Below are 23637 nucleotides of genomic sequence, written 5' to 3'. Positions count from 1 at the left end.
TGAACCCACACCAGTGATAAGCATAAATGTTTGTCATATACTATAATAAGAACAAAGTGCATTTTTAAAAGAACTAAGAATTTATATTTTAGGGCCTACTTAACCAACCATGATCAATCAATCAATCAATTTTTTTATATAGCGCCAAATCACAACAAACAGTTGCCCCAAGGCGCTTTATATTGTAAGGCAAGGCCATACAATAATTATGTACAACCCCAACGGTCAAAACGACCCCCTGTGAGCAAGCACTTGGCTACAGTGGGAAGGAAAAACTCCCTTTTAACAGGAAGAAACCTCCAGCAGAACCAGGCTCAGGGAGGGGCAGTCTTCTGCTGGGACTGGTTGGGGCTGAGGGAGAGAACCAGGAAAAAGACATGCTGTGGAGGGGAGCAGAGTCACCCACTCATCCTAATTTGCTCTGTTCCTGCATGGTATTTCACCATTGTTGCACTTACAAGCTTCAGTACACGGTTGGTTGCCCCATTTGCGACAAGAGCAACTTTCCGTTGTGCAGCCTTTGGTACAACCACATTGTACTGTGTCTTTGCATGCTTTCAAGGAATAATCAGTGACTGGATTACTTTTTCAAAGTAACAGTGGCAACACTGATTATAATATACATGTGCTGTGATGGACATGAAGCACATCAGCTGCCTGTACTTTCAAGTTCAGGCTTTATTTAATGGGATTCTTTATTGTTTAATGAGACCCTATAGCTGTCCAGATGATGCCAATGACACTAGTCAACGATGGCATGCAATTAAATTCATTCTTATTTCGACGGAGGTTCAACAGCGTGCAAAAACAACAAGAGGCCTGCCATGCATGAATGGCTCCATGTCATGTAGATGGTAGGCCTACTGTCGCATAGATGGCAGCACTTGATTTGGAAGGTTAGGATTCTGTTGGGCAGGTTTGGGTGGTTTAACACACCTGGACAGCTTTTCTATGAACTAAATTTATAATGAAAACCTCAGGATTTTGCATATCAGCATACTTGGGGATTCTCATGAACAGGCCTAATGACTATGACCCTACAATTAATTAAAGTCTGAACATTACAGACCTAATCTTGCAAAGGGCAAATCATGGGCTCTCAGGCCATTTACGGGTTTTTATAAATGTATTTACACTAAGCTCTTATTTTTTTCCTAGTATAATATCAGAAAACCTACCTTGATGACTGAGAACTGAAAGAAAAATGTCCTTTTCCTAAGAACAAGAGTCAATCCATGAGCAAGATACTTGCAAGGACATTTTTTATTTTAAATAAGATGTTTTTGATGTATGATAATTGTGCAATAAATTATGAATTTGAATATTGAATCTTGACGAATATTGACGTCATGAATACATGACGTCAACTCTAACCTTACTGAAAAAACCTGAATTTTGCACTAATTAATCTTTGACCCTAATTAAATGACATAATTAGGACTAATTAGGCATTTTTAGGCCCAGAAAACAACAGAATCTTATTCTGCAGGAAAACTAACCCAGAAGCATATCTTGTTATGCTTTTAACCTGCAACATGTAGGAAAGGTTGGTGTAAATGAGCAATTTATGAAAAAAACTGAATCTTGCACTCACTGAACTTTGACCCTAATTAGTGACATTATTAGGCATTTTTCGTCTTGGCAAAGAACAGATTTGTGCTCAGCAGGAAAAAGTATCCCAGAAACGCCTATTTGCTTGCTTTTACTCAAAAATGCATCTAAAATTACATTTTTCAGTTTTGTCTCTAGACTAGTACCCGATGGCCATATTTTGGCCTTGGGTAAAAATGATCAGTTTAATGAGTAAACTGTTCTAATAACACAGCAAAACATCTTAAAAATCAGGAAATTTGATGCTGAAATTCTATGAGCGAGTGAGAGAGATATACTGTACGCGTAATTCTGAATTTCACTGATTCTTACAGAATGCTGCTGTAAAATACACAAAATGTTCAATTTTAATATGTGACATTAATAAAAAGTAGTTTTCCTCACCACCAGCAGGGGGCAGATTTAGCTCCGGACTGGACGGCTCTCGAGCGTGCGTGTGAAGCTGCACACTGATATCAGTGAGGACAGAATTCCTCTTCTGAACGTTCCGTTTCTTTCTGGTTTTGTTTTTGTGTGTGTGTGTGTGTGTGCTTCCTTGTAGCTGTTCCCACGATGACAGCGAGTTCTTTGTTATTCTGCCTCTGAGGCTGAAACAACTTCAGACAGACGGATTCTCGTTGCACCAGACTTTAAAACCAGATTCTGTCCCATTTAAATCCATTTACGCCACTTTAAGGTTACTCCTGTTTCAAACCATCTGAATTCATTCTGTCATTCTACGAGGATCTGAGGAGGAAAATTTAGATATTTTTCAAGAAAGGAAACAACTGATTATCACACTTAATGAATTTATGTTTCTCGTTCATTTTGCTCTAAAACATCTTATTGAAGCAGTTTAATGCCGTCTGTAGTGAGACGTGTGCCAACAACCATCAAAAGAGAATTAAAGTCACCCGGAGAGCTTCAGGGTTCCATCTGAGGCGTGTGAGTGACGCGTGCGCTCCGACAGGAACTACAAATAAGTACTTGACTGCAAAGCAAAGCTCAGACTTTGAATTCAGAAACTGTTTACCAATGAAACAACACACCTCATAAAATGACACTTTAGATCTTAAAACAAAAAAGAAACAAAAAAAATCTGAGAGCTTCATGTAAACTTAACAAGGTCCAAACTAAAAAATAAACAAAAAAAACTTTTTCACAAACCTTCATATCTCCCTAAGCCGTCCTAGGGGGACATGAGACAGCCTGTCCTAAAACAGTACCTCAGGGTCTAAAGTGGACGAGCCCCGAATATCCTCGGGTGATAGAACAGGCCAGCACCTTTAACTCAGGGTCCAGTGCCCTCAGGGGTTGTATCTTGGGTTGTTACACTGGTCGATATTCAAATCAAATGTTGGTTCTCCTGATCAAATTTAGAAGAAATCTTGATGTCATAGACAACTAGGATTTCACGTTTTCAGATCACGTCCATTTGTCTTGTCCATCAGGAACATTTTACGTCTTGATGACTGCAGTGCCTCACTGACCGGTTCACCTTCACACAAACATTCAAACCCTTCAGGTGACCCCGAACACCTGGATTTCACTAAAAAGATCATTCAAACAACTCTTCATTCTACTCTACTGGATCTCAGCAGTTGTCTACATCAAATTCAAGCCCTCGTTGGTGGTCTACTTGACAGTGACCAAATCTACATCTCTCTACATGAACTCATGAGTTCAGGTCTGTGCTCTGTGGTGCCCTTTATTCAGCATGATGTCAAGTATCAGCTACTGGGTCCTGTAATAAAACTCTGTCCAGACTGCCAGTTCAAATGAGATTTACTGCACATCTTATTTAAATATGATCTCACTGACTGTCCACATTATATACAGCAAGTGACCAGATCTGATCTGCATGTCTGTGTAGCAATCCTCATTTTCCTCTTATTCACATCAGTTTATACAGTAACGATATAGCACCCAGCAGGACGTGGACGGACCGTGGAGCTGCATATTTGAGGGGGCAGATGGACTGTCACCTTAATCTCTCGCTCCACTGTCTCATACCAGAGCAGTACTGGACTCACTCACACCCCGCGTCTGATGCATGACTGACCCAGGATGAAACTGTGCATTATTAAGCCTGAAACACACTTAACCCTCTGGAGTCTTGGGTATTTTTGACTAGTTTTGGTTTTACCTTCAACATTTACCTTCAAAACTGTTTACCTGGCCTTGTTTGGGACCCACTGACAATAAACGAATAGTCAGCCACTGCAGAAGAAATTTGTGAAATGGAAATGCTTACCATCTCCCTAAGACTCAACAGTAACAATGCCCAAAAATATTGATCAAAATGGTTAACATATGCAAAGGTGAAAGTAGCGTGAAACAATGCCCCCCCCCCCCCTTTTTTTTGTTTACAGTGAATCACACAGTAAACTCCCACCGGTCAACTTCCTGATATTGAGTTGATTAATCCATGTTAACACAACAGCCCCATGGGACACCCTCCCCATTCTTAATTCCTACTGGATGGACCTGCTCAGGGGGTCCATGTGGTCAAGGTGGGTGGGTTCGAGCCAATACCCCAATTCCTTCATACGTCTTGGCGTTTTATCAAGGTTCATTGTAACCTGTTGATATTCAAAACTACTGACTGTTTTCTTTTTCTTTTTTGAAATGCACCATCCGGTTGTTAAAATCTGACGTAATGCATCACGTGATAAACCTGTTTCCGGGTCCAAAGACCTGCAAGTTTACAATTAAAGTTATGTCTGTATGATCCTTTTAAGGATCTACAGTTTAAGTTTAGTTTGTGTTTACAGTGTGCGCAAACCTCCGTCCCTCCGTTCGCCGCCTCTGGTAGCCGCATTCGTCTGTTTATAAGGTCACTCACTCATCACTCATCTTCAACCGCTTTTCCGAGTTCGGGTCGCGGGGGCAATAGCTCCAGCAGGGGACCCCAGACTTCCCTTTCCTGTGCCACATTGACCACCTCTGACTGGGGGATCCCGGGGCATTCCCAGTCCAGTGTGGAGATATAATCTCGCTACCTAGTCCTGGGTCTTCCCCGGGGTCTCCTCCCAGATGGACATGCCTGGAACATCTCCCTAGGGAGGCACCCAGGAGGCATCCTAAAACTTTTTTCTTTTAATTTATATATTTTATTATGCACAGGTAAAATATACATGTCTGTTTGTTAATAAAAAAATATTTATTACAATAAACGGGACGTTAAAGAGCAAACTTCACTTTCCCCCCGAGCGACATGAACAGGAAGCGATTGCGGCTCGCAGCAACTCCCACTGAAAATAACGGAGAAACGACCTGAGCGTCTGACATTTTTACATAAAACAAACGCAGTAACAACGTCTAAAAACACAGTTAATATATCCAGGAGAGTTTTAGGCACAATATACAAAGAGTTTTATGTTACGATGTTAATGCGGTTGTCCGTGTGCAGCGGTTTAAGTGCAGCCTGATCAGAGTGTCTCAGTGCAGTTCTCAGTGTTAATGACAGCGCGCCTTTTTTGTTTGGAGCTGGAAGTTGAAAATCACATGATGCGTTACATCACACTTAACAACCGGATTGCCACCCACCCACCCACCCCACCCCCCGTTCTAAGTTCCATGTGTTGTATATTTTCAATGTTTTATTTTTCTCTGTAAGATTATAAACCGTTGATTAAAAAAAAAGAAAAAAGACAGAGTCCAGTCGGAATTAATAGCGTCAAAGCGAATCGCCATTTAAATCAAACGACACCTCTTTCCAAACGTTGTACTACAAACAATAAACTGCAATCTATCAAAACGTCTTTTTTTTCCTCCCAAAATGAGACGTCCTACGCTGACGTGCAGCAATCAGCTGGGCTCAGAGGTATGGAGAGACATTCATGCCAAAATGTCTGAAAGGAAACACTTTTGTCAAAAACTACAGATTTTGTTTATTTCTATTTATATCCAGAGATCAAGGATCCAGTGACCAATTTATTATCTATTTACTTTAAGACTCCATAAAATGTTGTTCATAATAAAATTATAAAATAAAACTGGTATCGAAAAAAGTATCATCCAGGAACTGGTATTGAAGTGAAGGTATCGGTATTGGTACCGGTATCGAAAATTTTTGATTGACACCCAGCCCTATTCAGAAGAATAAATATCAGAACGCTGTGAGCAGAAACCCGACTGAAACAGTTCAAACACATCGTTATAAGCTGAGATAGTCTTTTTTTGACACAGGAGATAACAACATGTTCCAACATCGATCTGCACCAGGTGGCTCATTGACTCTGATCACTGTGAGGGCCAGAACCATCTCAGTCTGGTTAAAAAAAACTACCAAGGGCTGATACACATAACAACTAAAGTGTCCACTGTCATTAAACCCATTATGCTCCATAGCTAATTCCCATCCTCAAAGACGTCCCTGAAGTCAGGCCATCTGTGTCGCGGACTGAACGGTGAGGTTGCGTTGGTTGGTGCACAGTGGTGAGTAAAGCAGTGAGCACAGTGGGCTGATGTGACGCATGCTGATGCTGGACGGAGCAGAAAGGACCCAGTGTCTGAGGGACGGACACCTGCAGATCAGCCACGCTGTGCAGACAAATGTCCTCTGTGACACTCCTGTTCTGAGAGCTCAGTCTGTCCCACTGTCGCTCTGACGCTCGCTCAGTGCCCCTCTCTATATTTATGGGTGACTCTCTGCTGTCTATAAGGACTTCTTTTGTCCATTCTTTCCCTCCTTTTGATAATTTAATTAAAACAAATAATATCAAATAAACTATTAATCACCCTTTCACAGCCGGTAGTGGACGTGTGTCTCCTGAACACGGGTTCAAATGTCTTGCTCCATGTTAGATCAGAGTCTTTAAGTCCACCAGTCTGCTGTTTGAATCAGTTGACCTTTCACATACAAAATCTCCAGCTTTACTTCCACTCCACAGCCTGTGGGGGGCAGCATAACAAGGGGAGCAGAATAACACTGCATTCACATGTTGGCCGTACACAGGTCAGTCCACCTCGGGTCCTGGAAAGCAACCACCCTTATGGATATGTGGCAGAGGCTAAACAGAAAACAGACTGGATTTCCTGTAATGTTTTTCCATCTGATGCAGATGCTCAGGTAGCTTTACAATGATGTTTTACATTCACCCACTGATTCATTCAAGGCACTCGGCTGCACACCGGTGTCACAGACCAAACGGTCCGCCCCTAAAAATCGGCCCACCTTCATTGTAAATCATTGTTTCTGTTGGTCTACCTGACCATGGTTTGGTTCCAACAGAGTCCCTCATTTTCCACTTCTTAATTAGAGTCTGAACACTGCTGATCGGCATTCTCAGTCCCTCGGATATCTTTTTATATCCCTTTCCTGTTTTATACAGTTCAATTACCTTTTCTTTGACAATTCTTTTGCTTTCCCTATGACTCAGAAACAAGAAACGTCATTGCAGAACTGGATGAAAGATGCAAGGGTCTGTCAGGAGCCCAGGAACTCATAGACCTTTTACACACACTGATTACAAGCAAACAGATCACAGGTGAGGATGGTTACTTTTGTAGCCATTCAAACCTGTTTGTGTCAACGTGTGTGCATGTTATCAGGCCAAAATCAGCAGGGTATGTAAACTTTTGATCAGGGTCATTTGGTTAGTTTCTGTTGTCATTATGATATAAAAAGAGTAAACGCAGTTGTTTGACAATAAATAGCTTCACCCAACCACTAACCATGAGTGAAAAAAGTATTTGTGTTATCATTCATATCCTCTGAAAAATGCCCCCCCCACAAAAAAAATCTAAACTTCTCCCAGGGCATGTAAACGTTTGAGCACAACTGTATATGAGGTAACAGAAGAAAGAAGGTGATTTTCGTCCAAACTGGACAAACAACATTTAACTGAAAGTGCACATGAGCACAAACCTGACTGAACTCTTCACAGTGCAGACATGTTTTTTGCTGAACCAGAGTCCACGGACACCTGATGACATGTTTTTCAGAGCAGCAGTGTCTTAAAGGAATTTCCTTTCTTCAAACACAGATGGATCCAGACAGGCAAAAGCAGAAGAAAATGAACGTGTGCTGGACACATGTTTCAAATGTGAACGGTGTCATGTGGTGGAAAACACAAAACGCACAAACCACCTCGACACACAGCTCGCGGACAGAACCTGGTCCGTTTACAAGAGACTCAGACACCGCACCGCCCCATAGTTACATTTATGTAAATGAGACGTATTTAAGGGTGTATAATCATCTGCAACAATGAACCTTTGTACTTTCAAAAGCTGAAAACCCTGTAAAATGCAGTGAGACAAATGACTCAATACCTTCCAGGTTAACATGATAACTCAAAATAATTAACTGCTATTAACTTATCAGTCTTCAAACTAAAAGGGCATATAATGAGGATGAACATATTAAAATTTAGCAAACTTTGAGACACCAGATCAACACAAAAAGCAACTTTGTTTTGCTCATGTGACACACCATATATCTGTGCGTGACCCGGTGTTTGAGCTTGTTGCAGAGACCAATCCCATCACATTCCTCACAGAAATTAGTAGCAGGTGTGATTGAAGCTGCATGTAGCTGGAAACGAGCGAGTTTGTCGCTTTCTTTCATTTCCAAAGCTGAGGTATGGTGGTCACAAAGGCCCCTGCTGCTTATTTTTATATAAATCATTTCACTGTTCCTTGTCATAGAAATAAATTTCAAATGCATTCTTCCATCATCTTAAAAACGGCTGCTGCATTATTGACATTTCTTCATTTAACATAAAAAAAAATTTACCTCCAAACTCCAACAGAGGAGGTCAGAGGTCATGTGATCACCCAATGTGTGCATGGTAAAATTTTAAAAAGTGTTTTATGAATTACATTTAGTGAAGAAATGGTGCACAAAGTGTTTAGCATTTTTTCGTGATCATCTGACTCCACCTCAAAGTTTCTGCGTATTGTTTGAAGTTCTTGCATATGACATCACAAAGCTCCAACAGAAAGAAAAGTCCAAATTCTGGCTTAACTGCCCTTCTACTGTATAAAGAGAATCAAGTCACATGAACATCAAAAGTAAAAGCAGCTGCTGCCGTCTGTCAGAAAGACGTCTTTCTGATATTCTGCCACGTGCACTGAGAATCACGTTTTTGATTATCACAGACCCGAAGATATCAGACACTTACTCAGGACCACAACGAAGCTGTGAACATCCAGACGAAGCCACAGTCCAAACCCCAAGATGATGACACCGAACAGCTGAGGAACACAAAAAGGTGGAGCGTTATTAAATCTCACAGACGTGCCACAGTTTAGCTCCATTATTTACTTAATTTTCAACACTTTAAATGCATCTTTAGTCTGATTTTTGAAAACTTTTTTCTGAATTTAATTTGAATGTATTTCTTGTTGCAGATCTCTTAAAGGTGTCCTAACTCAGATTTTACACAAACATTTAGTGACTTCATGGCATCTTGTGCAGAGAGCGAAGCAACACTCCATCTGTGCTCAGAGCTTTTTTCTCTTCATTTACATTCTCGGGCTGACTGCGCGTGCACTATTTGTACTGGGGATTTTTACATGTGCCCTGTGAAACTGTTGCCCCTCCCCACATTTATTAAGACACAGCCCAACTCAATACTCACTGTTTAACTTTTTTTTTGTACAGATGAAAGATGGCAGCAACTTTCCAGAAACAGAAAGGTGAGACACTGACTGAAATTTTACCACTTTGACATTTTATGACCTCAAAAATAAAAAATAAAAACCTAACTGAATAATCCAGAAAATAACTGACAGATTATCTGATAATAAAAATAATCCTGAGCTGCAGCCACAGAAAATTCAGTCTGAATGTTTTCAGCTGGCGTATAAACTTTAAGCCGTGCACGGATGTGAATGTAGCAGCTGCAGAGGATTGTCGCCCATCTTCACTAACGAGCTGAATTCATTAATGGGCCGTGCGCATGCACAGAGTGCACGTCTGATCACCACAACAGACGGGGAAGCCGCCGACAGACTAAGAAGCTCAAAGACTTCATTTCCACACAGACGCAGCCGGCGAGCGAAAGCGAGAAGGAGGGTGTCGCCGTGGTAACTGGGCCACAAACACTTTTGTTTGCACTGTAATTCATCAGCGACAGTACAACCGGGGGAGGAGCTTCCAGGCCGCCGTCCGCACTGCAGACTGATGTGGCGTTTACACTCGGATTAAAAAACACGACAACACATCAGGAATGACAACAGAAGACGTTTAAAATGAGGAGGCTGCAAGACGAATGTAATCACTTTGTCCGTCTGTGTGTCTCCACAAAAGATCCGACTTCCTTCTCACCGCTCGTGTGATTGCTAGCAACTGCATCTCTACCTGACAACAAAATGAACACAAATTCTCTTCAAAACTTAGTCTTTTTTGGTTCAAGTGGATACTGCATCTTGTGAATACACAGGGCTCAACATAGCTATTTGCCTGGTGGCCCGGCGCAGATTTGACCCACCTTCGGGCCACTATGGGCCAGTACAATTTATCAAATGATGGCCCGCTCGGGCCACTACAAAAATACGCAAAATTCTATTTATTTTACCATATTTTGCGGTGGCAAAGTTAAATTTCTTCACATCTCCGCCATGTTTGTTTTGGTCTTCTTCGTTTTGGTCTCGCACCACATCTCGCATCTCGGGTTGGGTATTGTTAAGAAATGATTCAATCCACCAATATCAATAGTTTTTTGCTTAACAATTCGCTTAACGGTCCTTCAGAGCGGCCGTTGTTTTTGAGGGTGTTTGTCGGGAAAATGATCATTTCTCTACGTTGATTACAGACCCTGCAGCGGCTCTATAACAACCACTTCTGCAGAGTGACTGCACTTTGAAGCGTGAACCAATGAAGCAATGGTTCGATCTGCTGGGTCGCTGGACTTTATCCTAATTTTTCCCAGCTAAAACCCTAAAGAGCATATATGCCTGTGAGTAATATATACCCTTAGCTGTTGGCATCTCAGCACGTTTGTGTGCATTTGTTTTCTGCATAATAATTAATGGCTCAGTGCTTGTTGTCATAAAAGAGTCAAATGTATTAAAAACTGTAATATTTTTAAAATGTATATATTAATAATAATAATAGCAACAACAACAGCAATAATAGTAGTAATAACAACTCTTCAAAAGTGGCAAGTCCACTTCTTAACTCCTCTCAAAGCCAATAAAATATGTCAATTGTGACTGTGAGTAACTTTTGTGCAGATTAAAGTCACTAACTGGGACTCTTGTCTTGTTGCAGTCAAGAAAAGAGAATCGTCCTCCGTTCCGTTGGCACAGCTCCAAATGCTGCGCGGCTCTCTGCCAAGACAGTGTCCGGTCGGAATTAATAACTTCAAAACGAATTGCCGCTTTAAATAAAATGACACCTCTTACAAACGCTGTAATACAGACAATAAACTACAATCGACTTTTTTCTTCCCAAAATGAGACGTGCTGCATTCTTTATGAATTAAACTGATGCTGACGTGCAGCACAACCAGCTGCAAGAGCTCAGCTCAGAGGTATGGAAAGACATTCATGCCAATAATGTCTGAAAGGAAATGCTTTTGACAAAAACTACAGATTTTGTTTATTTCTATTTATATTCAGAGATCAAGGATCCACCATGTAGAGTTTATTTTGGTCCAGAGTTTAAGGATCCAGTGACCAATTTCATATTTATTTACTTTAAGACTCAATAAAATGTTGCTGACACAGAAAACCTGTAAAGCCTATTTTTAGTACACAGAAAATTCACAAGCGGTATCGATAAGGGAATCAATAAGGAATTGGATCGATAAGCAGAATCAATAATGGTATCAATAAAATCTTATCAATGCCCATCCCTAACCACGCTCCATGCTCCTGCAGAATCTCGCACACATTGAAATGTATGTTGTCGATGCGTGGAGCGTGCGTTCGGCCGTTTCCGTCACCGATCTTCGGCAATGTTCGTTAGCATCTTTAAATGCACGGAAAGCTGCAAAAAATGAAGACAAACAACACGCAAATCTAACAGAACGCTTTGAAATTCAAATTGAAATATGTTTAAACTACATTCACCCAAACCCGGACAACAACCAGGAAAAGTTTTGCTAAAGGAATTGGCCAGAAGAGGAAACTTAGTGATGATGAGTTAAGGGAGAGAGAGACAGGCTGTATGAAAACAACAGAAGGAAGCGAGTTTAAAAGTCTAACCAACTTGCCTTGGTGGAAACCCCACGGTGACAACATGAGCAAAGGAGCCAAGCATAATTTTTTTTAATTTTTAGAGCTATAACTCCAATCCAGACAAGGCATACTTTTTAGTTTTGATATGAACCTACATCTGTATTTTGCATTCCTGACTGTGAGTTAGCCAACTCTGAGGGCTGCTAAAAAATGCCCTCTAAATTTTATGGGAGTCACTTTATTTTTTTACACTTGAGAATGCCCTCTGATAAATTCTATTTTTTTTTAACTTCATGGTCCATAGACTACTTATGTTTTTCTGGATTGGTTTATATTATATAGGCAGTTTTATTTGCAGGATTTCAAGGTGGAATATCATGAACTTTTGCATGCAAAACCATGGGCCAGTGCTCCTACACTGTGGGCCACTAACTTCTAAATTCTACTGGCTCTGTGGGGCAAATTGGTTTATGTCAAGCCCTGATACACATCATTAATTTCGGAGGACATGAACAAACAACACAAAAATTCAATTTACATCAACACAATGCAGATCCTAATAATTTCCAAGTTAGAAGCAGCTAATATTTGACACAGTTTTCATCTCATTACCAAAACAGTTCATCAACGATCAATACGACTAATTACATTTCTTCCCCTGATCGATCATTTCAGAACGCGTACTGTCACGGCCATTTATCCGAGCAATGAAACCAGAAACAAAAACTATTTTGTGAGGTGTTTTTTTTAGGAGTGTCTGAAGGTTCAGTACTCACAAAGAAGATGAGGTTGAAGAGGAACAGGAAGTACTTGGTGGCTTTGATGCAGCCTTGCCCCATGGTGCCGGATCTGCAAACACACCACAGTCACAAAAAGACCCACAAAAACCCCACACCGCTTTATAAACGGGACACAACCTGATATCATACTGACAACACTCAACATGAGGTCAGAGTGCAAACTTTGACCTTGAACAATGACCTCTGGGTCCAGGAGGGTTCAGGTTCCCACGAAACCACAACTCCACCAGCTGCTGTCACTCAGGAGAAGAGGGGGGGGCTTGTCAGCTGAGCTGGTGTGATTGGTGGAAATGAAAACCTGCAGCCTCTCAGCACTTTGTGCGACCAGTATGAAGTTCACAAAGACACACACACACACACACAAAAAGAAGAACGCTCTGCTGCGTGCATGATTTAAACAAATACTTACTTATAACATTCCTGAATTAAAGTGATCAACCTCTGAACATGTCACTGACGCATTTTTAAAAAAAGTGCAATTATTACACAACGAGAAACACACAACTTCCATTCAGACCTTTCAAAATAAAAGCCCAAGATGTGCGCTGCCTCCACAACATTTATTATTGTCATCTTTCTAATCCATCATTAATCAGCAAATTCTTCAAGCAAACATGATTATTAAAATATACATTATGATAAATATCAATATTGTTCAGCATCAAAAAAATAGTCATATTTTAATTTTTTTGGAACAGTGTAGAAGAGACAGGAAACGAGGAATCTGAGACACGGGGAGACTAGAACCTGTGAACTCTGCAAACCAAGTTCCCCCTGACTGAAAGGTTTTTCACACTTGGCACATTTTGTCGGGACAATATTTAGAAAGACTAGGGATGGGTATTGATAAGATTTTATCGATATCGATGCCATTATCGATTCCACTTATTGATCCAATTCCTTATCGATTCCCTTATCAATACCTCTTGTGAATTTTCTGTGTACTAAAAGTAGGCTTTACAGGTTTTCTGTATCAACATTTTAAATTGGTCACTGGATCTTTGATCTCTGGACATAAATAAAAATAAATAAAATCTGTAGTTTTTGTCTAAAGCATTTCCTTTCAGACATTTTGGCATGAATGTAAATAAATGGTAAATGGCCTGCATTTATAAAGCGCTTTTCCATCTGCATCAGACGCTCAAAGCGCTTTACAATTATGCCTCACATTCACTCCAATGTCAGGGTGCTGCCATACAAGGCGCTCACTACACACTGGGAGCAATAGGAGATTACAGGCCTTGCCTAAGGGTCAGGTGGGGGATTCCAGTCAGGTGGGGATTTGAACCCATGATCTTCTGGACTCAAGCCCAACACCTTAACCACTAGACCATCACCTCCCCTGAATGTATCTCCGTACCTCTGAGCTGAGCTCAGTTGGCTGCTGCATGTCAGTGCAGGATGTCTGGTTTTGGGAGGAAAAAAAATGCTTTGATCGATTTGATAGTTTGTTTGTATTACAACCTTTGGAAAGAGGTGTCATTTGATTTAAATGGTGTTTCACTTTGAAGTTATTAATTCCGACTGGATTCTATCGTTCTAACTTGACTCGTCAGAGAGCCGCGCAGCGTTTGGAGCTGTGTGAACAGAACGGAGGATGATTCTCGTTTCTTTCTCCCAACAAGACAGGAGTCCCAGTTAGTAACTTTAATCTGCACAAAAGTGACTCACGATTGACATATTCAGGGATGAAAGTGGTGAAAAAACAAAAAAAGCTGAAACCCAAAATTACCCCCAACACCACCTGCACGAAAATGTTTGAATTCTAGAAGCTCTGAAATGCAATCTGGGACTATTCCAGACAATAAACTGCAGTGAGTGCAGCATCCATTTAGTGAGGAAAAAAAAAAAGAACTTATTCAGATTCATTCCAGTAGTATTCTGCTCTTACTAGGATGCAGCAGTTTTCTAGTTTGGCAGAAAGTTCTGGAGGAAATAACTGAAGAAATTAACACATTGAAAATATGGTTTGACCGAAACAAACTGTTATTAAACTTAAATAAAACAGGGATGAAATGGAGGTGCGAGAGTCACTAGGTGTTCACAGGAAACACTTATTTATTTCTGTATCTATTTATTTATTTACATTGTTATTTGTTTTTATCTTTTCTGTTGTGTTTTGTTTCATCAGGTTCTTCTTGTCTCTTTCTCTAAAATTGTATTGTAGCATTATTAGTTATTATGAGTTATTATTACTATTATTATTGTTGTTGATATTATTATTAATATATGAATAAAAATAAATACAAAAATACAATCTGACTCTCGTTATTTAGAACTAGAAATTGGGGGGACAAAGTGTGAGGTCCGCAAGGCCGAAGCCCATAGGCCGGGGACCAACGGTTTCTAGATAAACTCAGATGCATTCTGAGCATCCATAACAGTAATTTTAATGTTTTGAGAAGAACATAAAGTGGACACCATTTGACTTATGCAGTTTGAAACTGTGGATATAAGTACTTTATTCTGAGAATAGCGAGCACTGATTTTATTAACATTCTGGTGTAAATAAGGTATCACCACATGTGTAGAACTCAAAAAGAATGATAAGTTGAGTTTTCATTTAAAAAAACAACTGCAATGTGGTAAAATGTATTCATAAATATGAAAGAACAGGCTCTTAATAATTATTAACTATCACATACTGTATTTTTTCCTCAAGATTTGTTTTTGCATAAGTTTGAAAAAAACAACAGATCATAAATTTAGAATAAATTATTTATCATGAATTTAATTTTCGAAGTGGCACTAATGACAACACTCATACTGAACATAATTTCGCTCGCATAGACTGATTTTGGAGATCAAGCAATAATTGCAGGTGGGCTTTCTGAGGTCCCAGATAGCTTTTCTGATTTCCTTTTCTAACTTTCAGAATTTAGTCAATTAGCATATGGTCCATTGATACTTATGTGTAGACACTAGTCCCTAGAGGCAACTATTTTTGGTTTCAAATCTGGGCAAATGCAGTCCCAGAAAATTCAGAATGTGACAAACAAGAAACAGGTGTTGTAAACAAGTCAAGGCTGCTAAAAATACAAACTTGCAGAAACAAAGATACTATTCTGACATGGTTGCACATAAGACTGGCATATCATGTTTCAAGTACACAGATATATGTCAGAAGGTGGGGGGGACATACCATATTTTGTCCCCCCTGGTTGAAAAGATGGGGGGGACATCCCCCCATCCCCCACCAAATTGCGTCCATGTATACAGAAAACAAATGCACACAAATGTGCTGAGATGTGAACAGCTTAATGCTAACTTTAACATTGAAAATGCCATAGACATGCTAACGCGTTAGCATCGGTCCCATTTTTAAGTTCTAAAGTACATCTATCAACTGTTTCAGAAGACCATAACAGGTCGGTTTAACATAAAACAGGTAAATATTACTCACAGACATATGCTCTTTAGGGTTTTAGCAGGGAAAAATTAAGATAAAGCGAAATAAAACAATGAATCAACAAAGCACCAAATCGAAGCACTGCTTCAATCTGCGAATCACTGCTTCAATTGGTTCAAGGGTCAAAGCAAAGCCAGGCTGCAGAAAAGTTGATTACAGACCCGCTGCAGGGTCTGTAATCAATGTAAAGAAATGATAATTTTCCTGACAAACACCCCCAAAAACAACGGCCACTCTGAAGGACTGATAAGGGAATCGTTAAGCAAAAAGGTTATTGATGTCGGCAGATCAAATCATTTCTTAACGATACCCGAAAGGAACCAGTTCTTGATACCCATCCCTAAGAAACACTGCCCTTAAAAAGGTTCTAGATCACATCCTGGACCTTTGGCCAACAACACAGTCCTAAACACTGCCGTCTGTGCTCCTCCTCCCTCCAGTCAGACTGCAGCAAACTCACACTGGACAATAAACCAATCGCAGTTCTGCATCATACAGAGGAGGCAGCTCGATTTTTCCTCTCGGGGATGCCAGTGAGGGCGATGCGCCTGCACACGTGACCCACATCCCCACCACTGTAAACGGGTCACAGTTACAGCGCCAACAACAGAGACGAGAGAATTTCCAAAGACATTCTGTCGAATGTGAAGCAGATGGAAGGAATTATGGACTGTAAACAGACCAGCCTGGAGCTGAAGAGCTTCTCTGCTTGTGGCTCCGCAACGTCACACACAAAACTTAAAAAGTGACTCAAGTTCACAGAGTGCACAACTAATTCTGACCACATCAAACACACAAACCTCCATGCAGTAGACTACAGTAAAACTCATATATCATGGATTCAGGTGGACCAGACAATTTTGTCTGTTATAATCTAAATCTGTTACATGTATAAAACTGAGAAACTCCATTATATGTATGTAACAGATTAGTTACAGTCAAAAGGCGCAACTCGGTCTACAGGAAATCCCCAGCACCAAGTAAGCTTACATACTTCCTTGATTAAATACCTGACACTTGAATCTGGACCTGTCTCATTTACTGACCGGGTCAAAAATGAATCCGAAAATAAATAAATAAATACACGCCTGCCTTAAATAAGCACTGGACATTATGTGCATTAAAGAGATTACATTTGGTCAAGTCCCTCTTTTTTCTAAGTTCACTGTGGAGTGGTACCTTAAAATCCTAAAGCCTGATTTATGCTTCTACAACTCTGTAACTCCGTGGCCATGCAATGACATCAATATGCGTGGGACCTTTTAAAGTTCTCCATCGCAGCTTTATGCAATTTACAGCAGAAACAGCGGCTTTTTCTGGATTCATTTGTCCCTCAACAAGCTCCACTTCTTTATACAATCATCAACCTCCAAACCAAAGGTACAGTACGTACAATTTCCCTCCATGAATTGGGGGTCATTTGAGCGTCTTTTTCCGACTCTGTGCTGAAACGTTGGTCATATTTGCTGACTTTTCTCCCAAATGTCTTTGATCCATGATCGAAATGTAATTGGTAACCACAATGCAAAAACTATTAAAATATGACGGGAGAGGAAGGCGGAAGAAAGCAGAAATTTGTTAGTAATCGCCGGCCTTGAATTACTCCCTGCCTCGTTTGGGTTTCCGGGTCTGAGCAGTTTGAAAAAATAAACAGCTGGTCTTTTGAATAATCAGGTCCCATCTTATCTTAGGGACCTCGTAGTACCATATCACCCCAATAGAGCGCTTCGCTCTCAGACTGCAGGCTTACTTGTAGTTCCTAGGGTTTGTAAGAGTAGAATGGGAGGCAGAACCTTCAGCTTTCAGGCTCCTCTCCTGTGGAACCAGCTCCCAATTCAGATCAGGGAGACAGACACCCTCTCTACTTTTAAGATTAGGCTTAAAACTTTCCTTTTTGCTAAAGCTTATAGTTAGGGCTGGATCAGGTGACCCTGAACCATCCCTTAGTTATGCTGCTATAGACGTAGACTGCTGGGGGGTTCCCATGATGCACTGTTTCTTTCTCTTTTTGCTCTATATGCACCACTCTGCATTTAATCATTAGTGATCGATCTCTGCTCCCCTCCACAGCATGTCTTTTTCCTGGTTCTCTCCCTCAGCCCCAACCAGTCCCAGCAGAAGACTGCCCCTCCCTGAGCCTGGTTCTGCTGGAGGTTTCTTCCTGTTAAAAGGGAGTTTTTCCTTCCCACTGTAGCCAAGTTCTTGCTCACAGGGGGTCGTTTTGACCGTTGGGGTTTTACATAATTATTGTATGGCCTTGCCTTACAATATAAAGCGCCTTGGGGCAACTGTTTGTTGTGATTTGGCGCTATATAAAAAATTGATTGATTGATTGATTGATTAATCACAGAAATCCTGTACCCACTTTCCTCAAATCAGCGAGTGTCAGTGCTGAACTTCATTTCGTATCTCTGTTACTGGGCACATCCTGACTGCTCTGTCCAGTACATGCGAGTGGTTTTTAATGGAAATACATTTGCCGATAGCCGATAAATCAGCCGATATTATTATTATTTTTAAATGAATAAAATATTCTTTTTTGGACCCTTAACAAAAAGGTATGAGCTAAAAGCTGAAGCTTTGTCCTCATATTGATTAACTTTATAACAGATAAGAATTTTCAAGTTCAAAAAATGCAATCAAGAATTATACCTTTGTGAAATTAGCAAATACATATCCTTAAAAAGAGTTGTGAAATACATCTGATCTTGTACCTCTTGTTGCTGCAACTTAGATATAGGTTCAGGATAAGGATATAGATCCTTATAAACTTGCTTGTATGTTCTTGTCAGCCGATCAGTGCAGTGTGACGGCGAACTACGGGGGCCGGTGATGAACACATTTAAGCAGGGGTGTAAGCAGCTCTCAGTTGAATGGAGTCAGAGCTCCATCTACTGGACAAACGATGCAAGGACATTTTACATTGCCGACACAAACATTATTTCAGTAACTGTTCTGTTTATGAGAAATTATCGGCGTTCTGTCGGCAAAATTTCGGCCGATAGTGAGTACTTTGAAAAGGGCTTATATTGGCCGATATATCGGTCGGGCTCTAAAAATAATACAACACACATTAAGCAGTATAACTAGAGTACTAAAAAGCTGGGTTGAATATAGGGATGGGCATTGATATTGATACCATTATCAATCCGATTCCGTTATCGATACTTCTTGTGAATTTTCTGTGTACTAAAAGTAGATTTTACAGGTTTTCTATGTCAGCAACATTTTATTGAGTCATATAAGCAGTGTTAAGCAAATAAATGTATCTATCATGATGCATATCAAGTATTGGACTGTATAACTGGGGATACAAAATGCAAAACATGCATTATGCACAATTTCTCCAGTCACAGCCAGAGAAGCCTATGACTTGTTCTGGGTTGTCTGGGTTTCTTGGTGGCTTTCTTCACTCTTCTTCAGTAAAGAGTCAGTTCTCTTTCGGTCTCCTAATCCCAACCAAAAGTGAACCCAAGTTGAATACCTGGTAATGGCGTAAGGCTTGTACTGTAGGAATATAGAGGAGTGTGTGTGAGTGAGTCTGTGAAGATGGCAACTCAAGCACAATATATGCTGTCATGTGTTGAAAACAGCTGAGATGGTGTTAAGTCTTCTGTGGCTGTGATTGGAGAAACTGTGCACGGTGCAGTTTTTGACTGTTGCATCACCAGTCACAGCTTCATGGTGGAGTGGAACAGATAAGGATTTTCACAAACCATAAAACAGATAAAGATTGAAGCTCCACTCAGTGAGCCCAGACAGCATGGAGACAACCAATGATGAACCAATGATCAACTATATCGGCTCTGTGACACCACTAGTATCTACAATGGCTATTTTGAGGAATTTGTGGTACACCAATGGTAACTAATAAACATGAATAGGAAGTGAAATATTAGACCATCTTTGACCTTGGATGATGTTTAAAAATCAAATTCAAGGTCCAAACTGTTTAACTCAAACAGCTTGGAGGCATTTTGAATAAAACATGGTGGAAAGGTTGGGTGTTAGATGTTAAATCTCATCTGAAATTAAAGCCTTTGGGGTGTGTTTCCGTTACATACGACACAGATGTCTCAAACAGTCTGTGTCGGGCATAAATGTTCATAGCGGTGAAACACTCAGAATCGGCGTAGCGTTGTTTTTTTTTGCAAAGTAGTCATACTGTTCCTGCTCCTCGAAAGTCAAAACCTAGATGATAAAGAGCAAAGATTAGCTTAAATGAGCCTGTAGCAGGTCTGCTGGTTCACCCAACAGAATCACACTTTAACCATTTCCACTTGCCCCCAGTTACATCTAGGGGGGCTCTGATCAGTACTGTAAATGCACCAATGTGGTTATTGATTTCTAAATTAATGGATATTTGGCATTAGCTTTGTTAGTATCATTAAAAAAATGTGGCCTTGTGATTGTTGTTGTGTTGATGGTTGTTACTGTACTGTTATGGGGAAAAACAGATTTCTCATGTTGTTGACTGTATTGCACAATCCATATCATGGCACACCATCAGATTAGTGATGACTGGCACCGGTGTTGTGAAGATATACTGTGGCACTTCTGCCTCATTTACAACCCCTGGCAAAACTTATGGAATCACCGGCCTCGGAGGATGTTCATTCAGTTGTTTAATTTTATAGAAAAAAAAGCAGATCACAGACATGACACAAAACTAAAGTCATTTCAAATGGCAACTTTCTGGCTTTAAGAAACACTATAAGAAATCAAGAAAAAAAGATTGTGGCAGTCAGTAACGGTTACTTTTTTAGACCAAGCAGAGGAAAAAAATATGGAATCACTCAATTCTGAGGAAAAAATTATGGAATCACCCTGTAAATTTTCATCCCCCAAAACTAACACCTGCATCATATCAGATCTGCTCGTTAGTCTGCATCTAAAAAGGAGTGAACACATTTTGTCCAATTTGAGCAAAAATCCATAATATACGGTTTTTATTACATGGAAAACCACACAAAAACATTTGAACTTGTCCGATGAGTGCTAGTATCCAGTTTATACAATGACGGTTTTTCTTTTCTTGTGGAAGATCACAGTCAAGAATTTCATCTGTAATTTGTAGTGAAACGACTGCATTTTCTTGCAGAGACAACTGTCATAAAATAAATGTCCAACATCACAAAGACAAGGTGGAATTATTTCCAATTACATATGAAACTTTAAAAGCTTGAAAAATTGGAGAATAACCTGAGAGAACCAAAATACAAATCAGAAATTCGTTCGGAGACCAGTGAACTACACACAAGTCATCTCAGCGGTCACTGGGTGAGAGGCGGGTTCACTCCGGACAGACCGCCGCTGTCACACAGACAAACACACTGACACCTATGGGCGGGTTTGACCCTGTTCAGATTGGGGTTGCCAATCCGGCTCAAACCGGATTGCTTTCTCCTCAGATAGTGTTCAGACTTGTTTTTCAGTTCTGACTCATCCTAAACACACGTTCAAACTCAATTCACCTGAATTCTTCGTGCTTTGTGATCCTTCCCATTTTGTACTCAGCCTTGAAGTTCTTTATCTTGCCGCAGCACCGGCTCGCCATTTTGTCGTACCCACGCTTTGTTACTGTGGCAGTGATGTCCTCCAATATGTTCTGATTCTGATACCTTCTGACCAGGTTGTTTTGCATTTCCATGATTCCGGATACTTTCTCAGGCATCACCAACTGCTACCAAACACAAACAAGACGCTATCCAAAGTTTGGGCAAAGTTAGCTCCAGAATTTGGAGAGAGTTAGCATTTGGAGAGAGTTACCCAAATGCTGGTCCACAAACTGAGAAATATGACGTCATATATATATATATCTATATATATATCTAGATATCTATAGATCGATAGATCGATAGATAGAACATGCAGACTCCAAACAGAGAGGACGAGGTGGGAAGTGACCCCACAAACAGAGAGGACGAGGTGGGAAGTGACCCCACAACCTTTTTGCTGTGAGGCAGCAGTGCTAACCTCTAAGCCACTGTGCCACCGTTCTTAATGCCGTGTTAATGTTTATCGTGTTTTGTTGGAATCATTATGCTACTATTTAAAAATATGATTTTTGCATTGACACTGAAAAAGAAAAGAAAAACACATCACATTTTTATTCTAAATTCCAGGATGTGGAAAACATCTGCACAGTATTAAAGCTTCTTTTGGATTTTTTTTTTTTTACACATTTTTTCTGTTCAAAGATAAAAAATAAAACAATGGCATAAAGAACAGGATCTTCTTATCAGAGCCTGAATGTGTTCCAACACGTATGGATATCATAAAGATCAATGTGGTTCTGCCTGACCCAGTTCAGAGACACTGTAAGACTGGGTCTCTCACACACACACACACACACACACACACACACACACACACACACACACACACACACAACACCCACAGAACTCCTTTGGAAACGCAAATGTAAATAGATCCATTATGATTTTGATCCAGTTGTGATGTTGATGTTGACCTTCAAGGTCACCCATTTCAAGTGCCCGTGAGCAGGTTGTGGTTCAGCAGTCTGATGACCCCTGGTGGTTGATGTCCAGCACAGCTGTCAGTGTGGTACCAATGCTCATCTTTGCTCTTTGCACGGTTCCTTCCAGTTATCCAGCTGCTGGCACCAGAGTCCACATCCAGCACCTGCAGTTTGTCCCCCACCTGAAATTGCAAGAATCCTGGTATAGGGTTTCCTGTCTTCCAGTTGAGTCAGAATGAGGTCTATCAGTGTGAATATGGCTTCCCCCGTAGACTGGTTCAAAAATGCGCATCAAGCGACACGTTGGCCATCTACAAGCCGAAATGACCCTGATTGACAGAATACAGACTTTGGTCATGGATGACCATTGTGTCACCATCCAAGAATGTTTGGATGAGGTGCGGATAAACACAGGTTTGGTACATTCCATTTCATTGGGTTTGGACGTGAAAGATTTGTGCCGAAGCTGCCGATGGTGTTGGGAAATTCCATTGTGACAATGCACCCACCCATTCTGCTCAGCAGATTCAGGCTTTCCTGGACAAACACAACACTCCTGTGATTCGTCAGGCTCCTTACTCTCCTGATATGGTGCACTCTGATTTTTGGCTGTTCTCCAAGATGCAATTTGAGTCGCAAAACAGCATCATGAGGAACGCTCCAGCCCAGCTGGACACCATTCCAAAAGAGGACTTCCAGAAATGCTTCCAACAATGGCAGAACCGCTGTGAGAAGTGTGTGCAATCCCAATGAGACTATTTTAAAGTGGATTAAGATTTGACACCTCAAAGTGAGTACCTTTATTTTTCACATGGCTGAGGGTTGGATACTGTTTGAATACAACTTGTATAATCTCATATTTATGTTTAAGCTGAACCACAGGTGCATCTTTAACAAGTTCCTCAAAACATCCGATCTCAGTAACCCGCGTATATAAAACCTCAACTTTAACATTTTATTTCTTTGTCTTTTGCTGAACTTCAATCATTGATGTTTGCTTTAAATTGGATACAAACTCTGAATTAAGTTGTTCACACACACACGCACACACGCACACACGCACCCACCAAACTGAAACCAAGAACCCTCCACATGCAACAGCTGCACGTGTGAGTAAACAAACACCTGCTGCTCCATGCAAACTCCTTTCACGGTGTCGTAGGTTTCACGGTCCCCCCCCCCCCACACACACACACACACTACGGAAGCTGAAGCAGCAATAA

At 40.6% G+C, this 23637-nt stretch overlaps 1 protein-coding gene across 1 annotated transcript in view; it reads right to left on the bottom strand.

The window, feature by feature from the left end:
- LOC117501484 (CD82 antigen-like) overlaps positions 1-23637 on the bottom strand; it is a 59520-nt gene that overhangs the window by 21187 nt on the left and 14696 nt on the right. Inside the window, exons 2-3 of the mRNA XM_034160384.1 lie at positions 12501-12573; positions 8721-8793 (exon numbers count right to left, since the gene is read on the bottom strand). Of these exons, the coding sequence (XP_034016275.1) occupies positions 8721-8793; positions 12501-12573 (146 nt within the window). The remainder of the gene's footprint in view (positions 1-8720; positions 8794-12500; positions 12574-23637) is intronic.

This window comes from Thalassophryne amazonica, chromosome 2 (genome assembly GCF_902500255.1).
Source record: "Thalassophryne amazonica chromosome 2, fThaAma1.1, whole genome shotgun sequence".
Lineage (NCBI taxonomy): Eukaryota > Metazoa > Chordata > Actinopteri > Batrachoidiformes > Batrachoididae > Thalassophryne > Thalassophryne amazonica.
The sequence above is the reverse complement of the archived record's forward strand: the minus strand, read 5'-3'. Positions and strand labels throughout refer to the sequence as shown.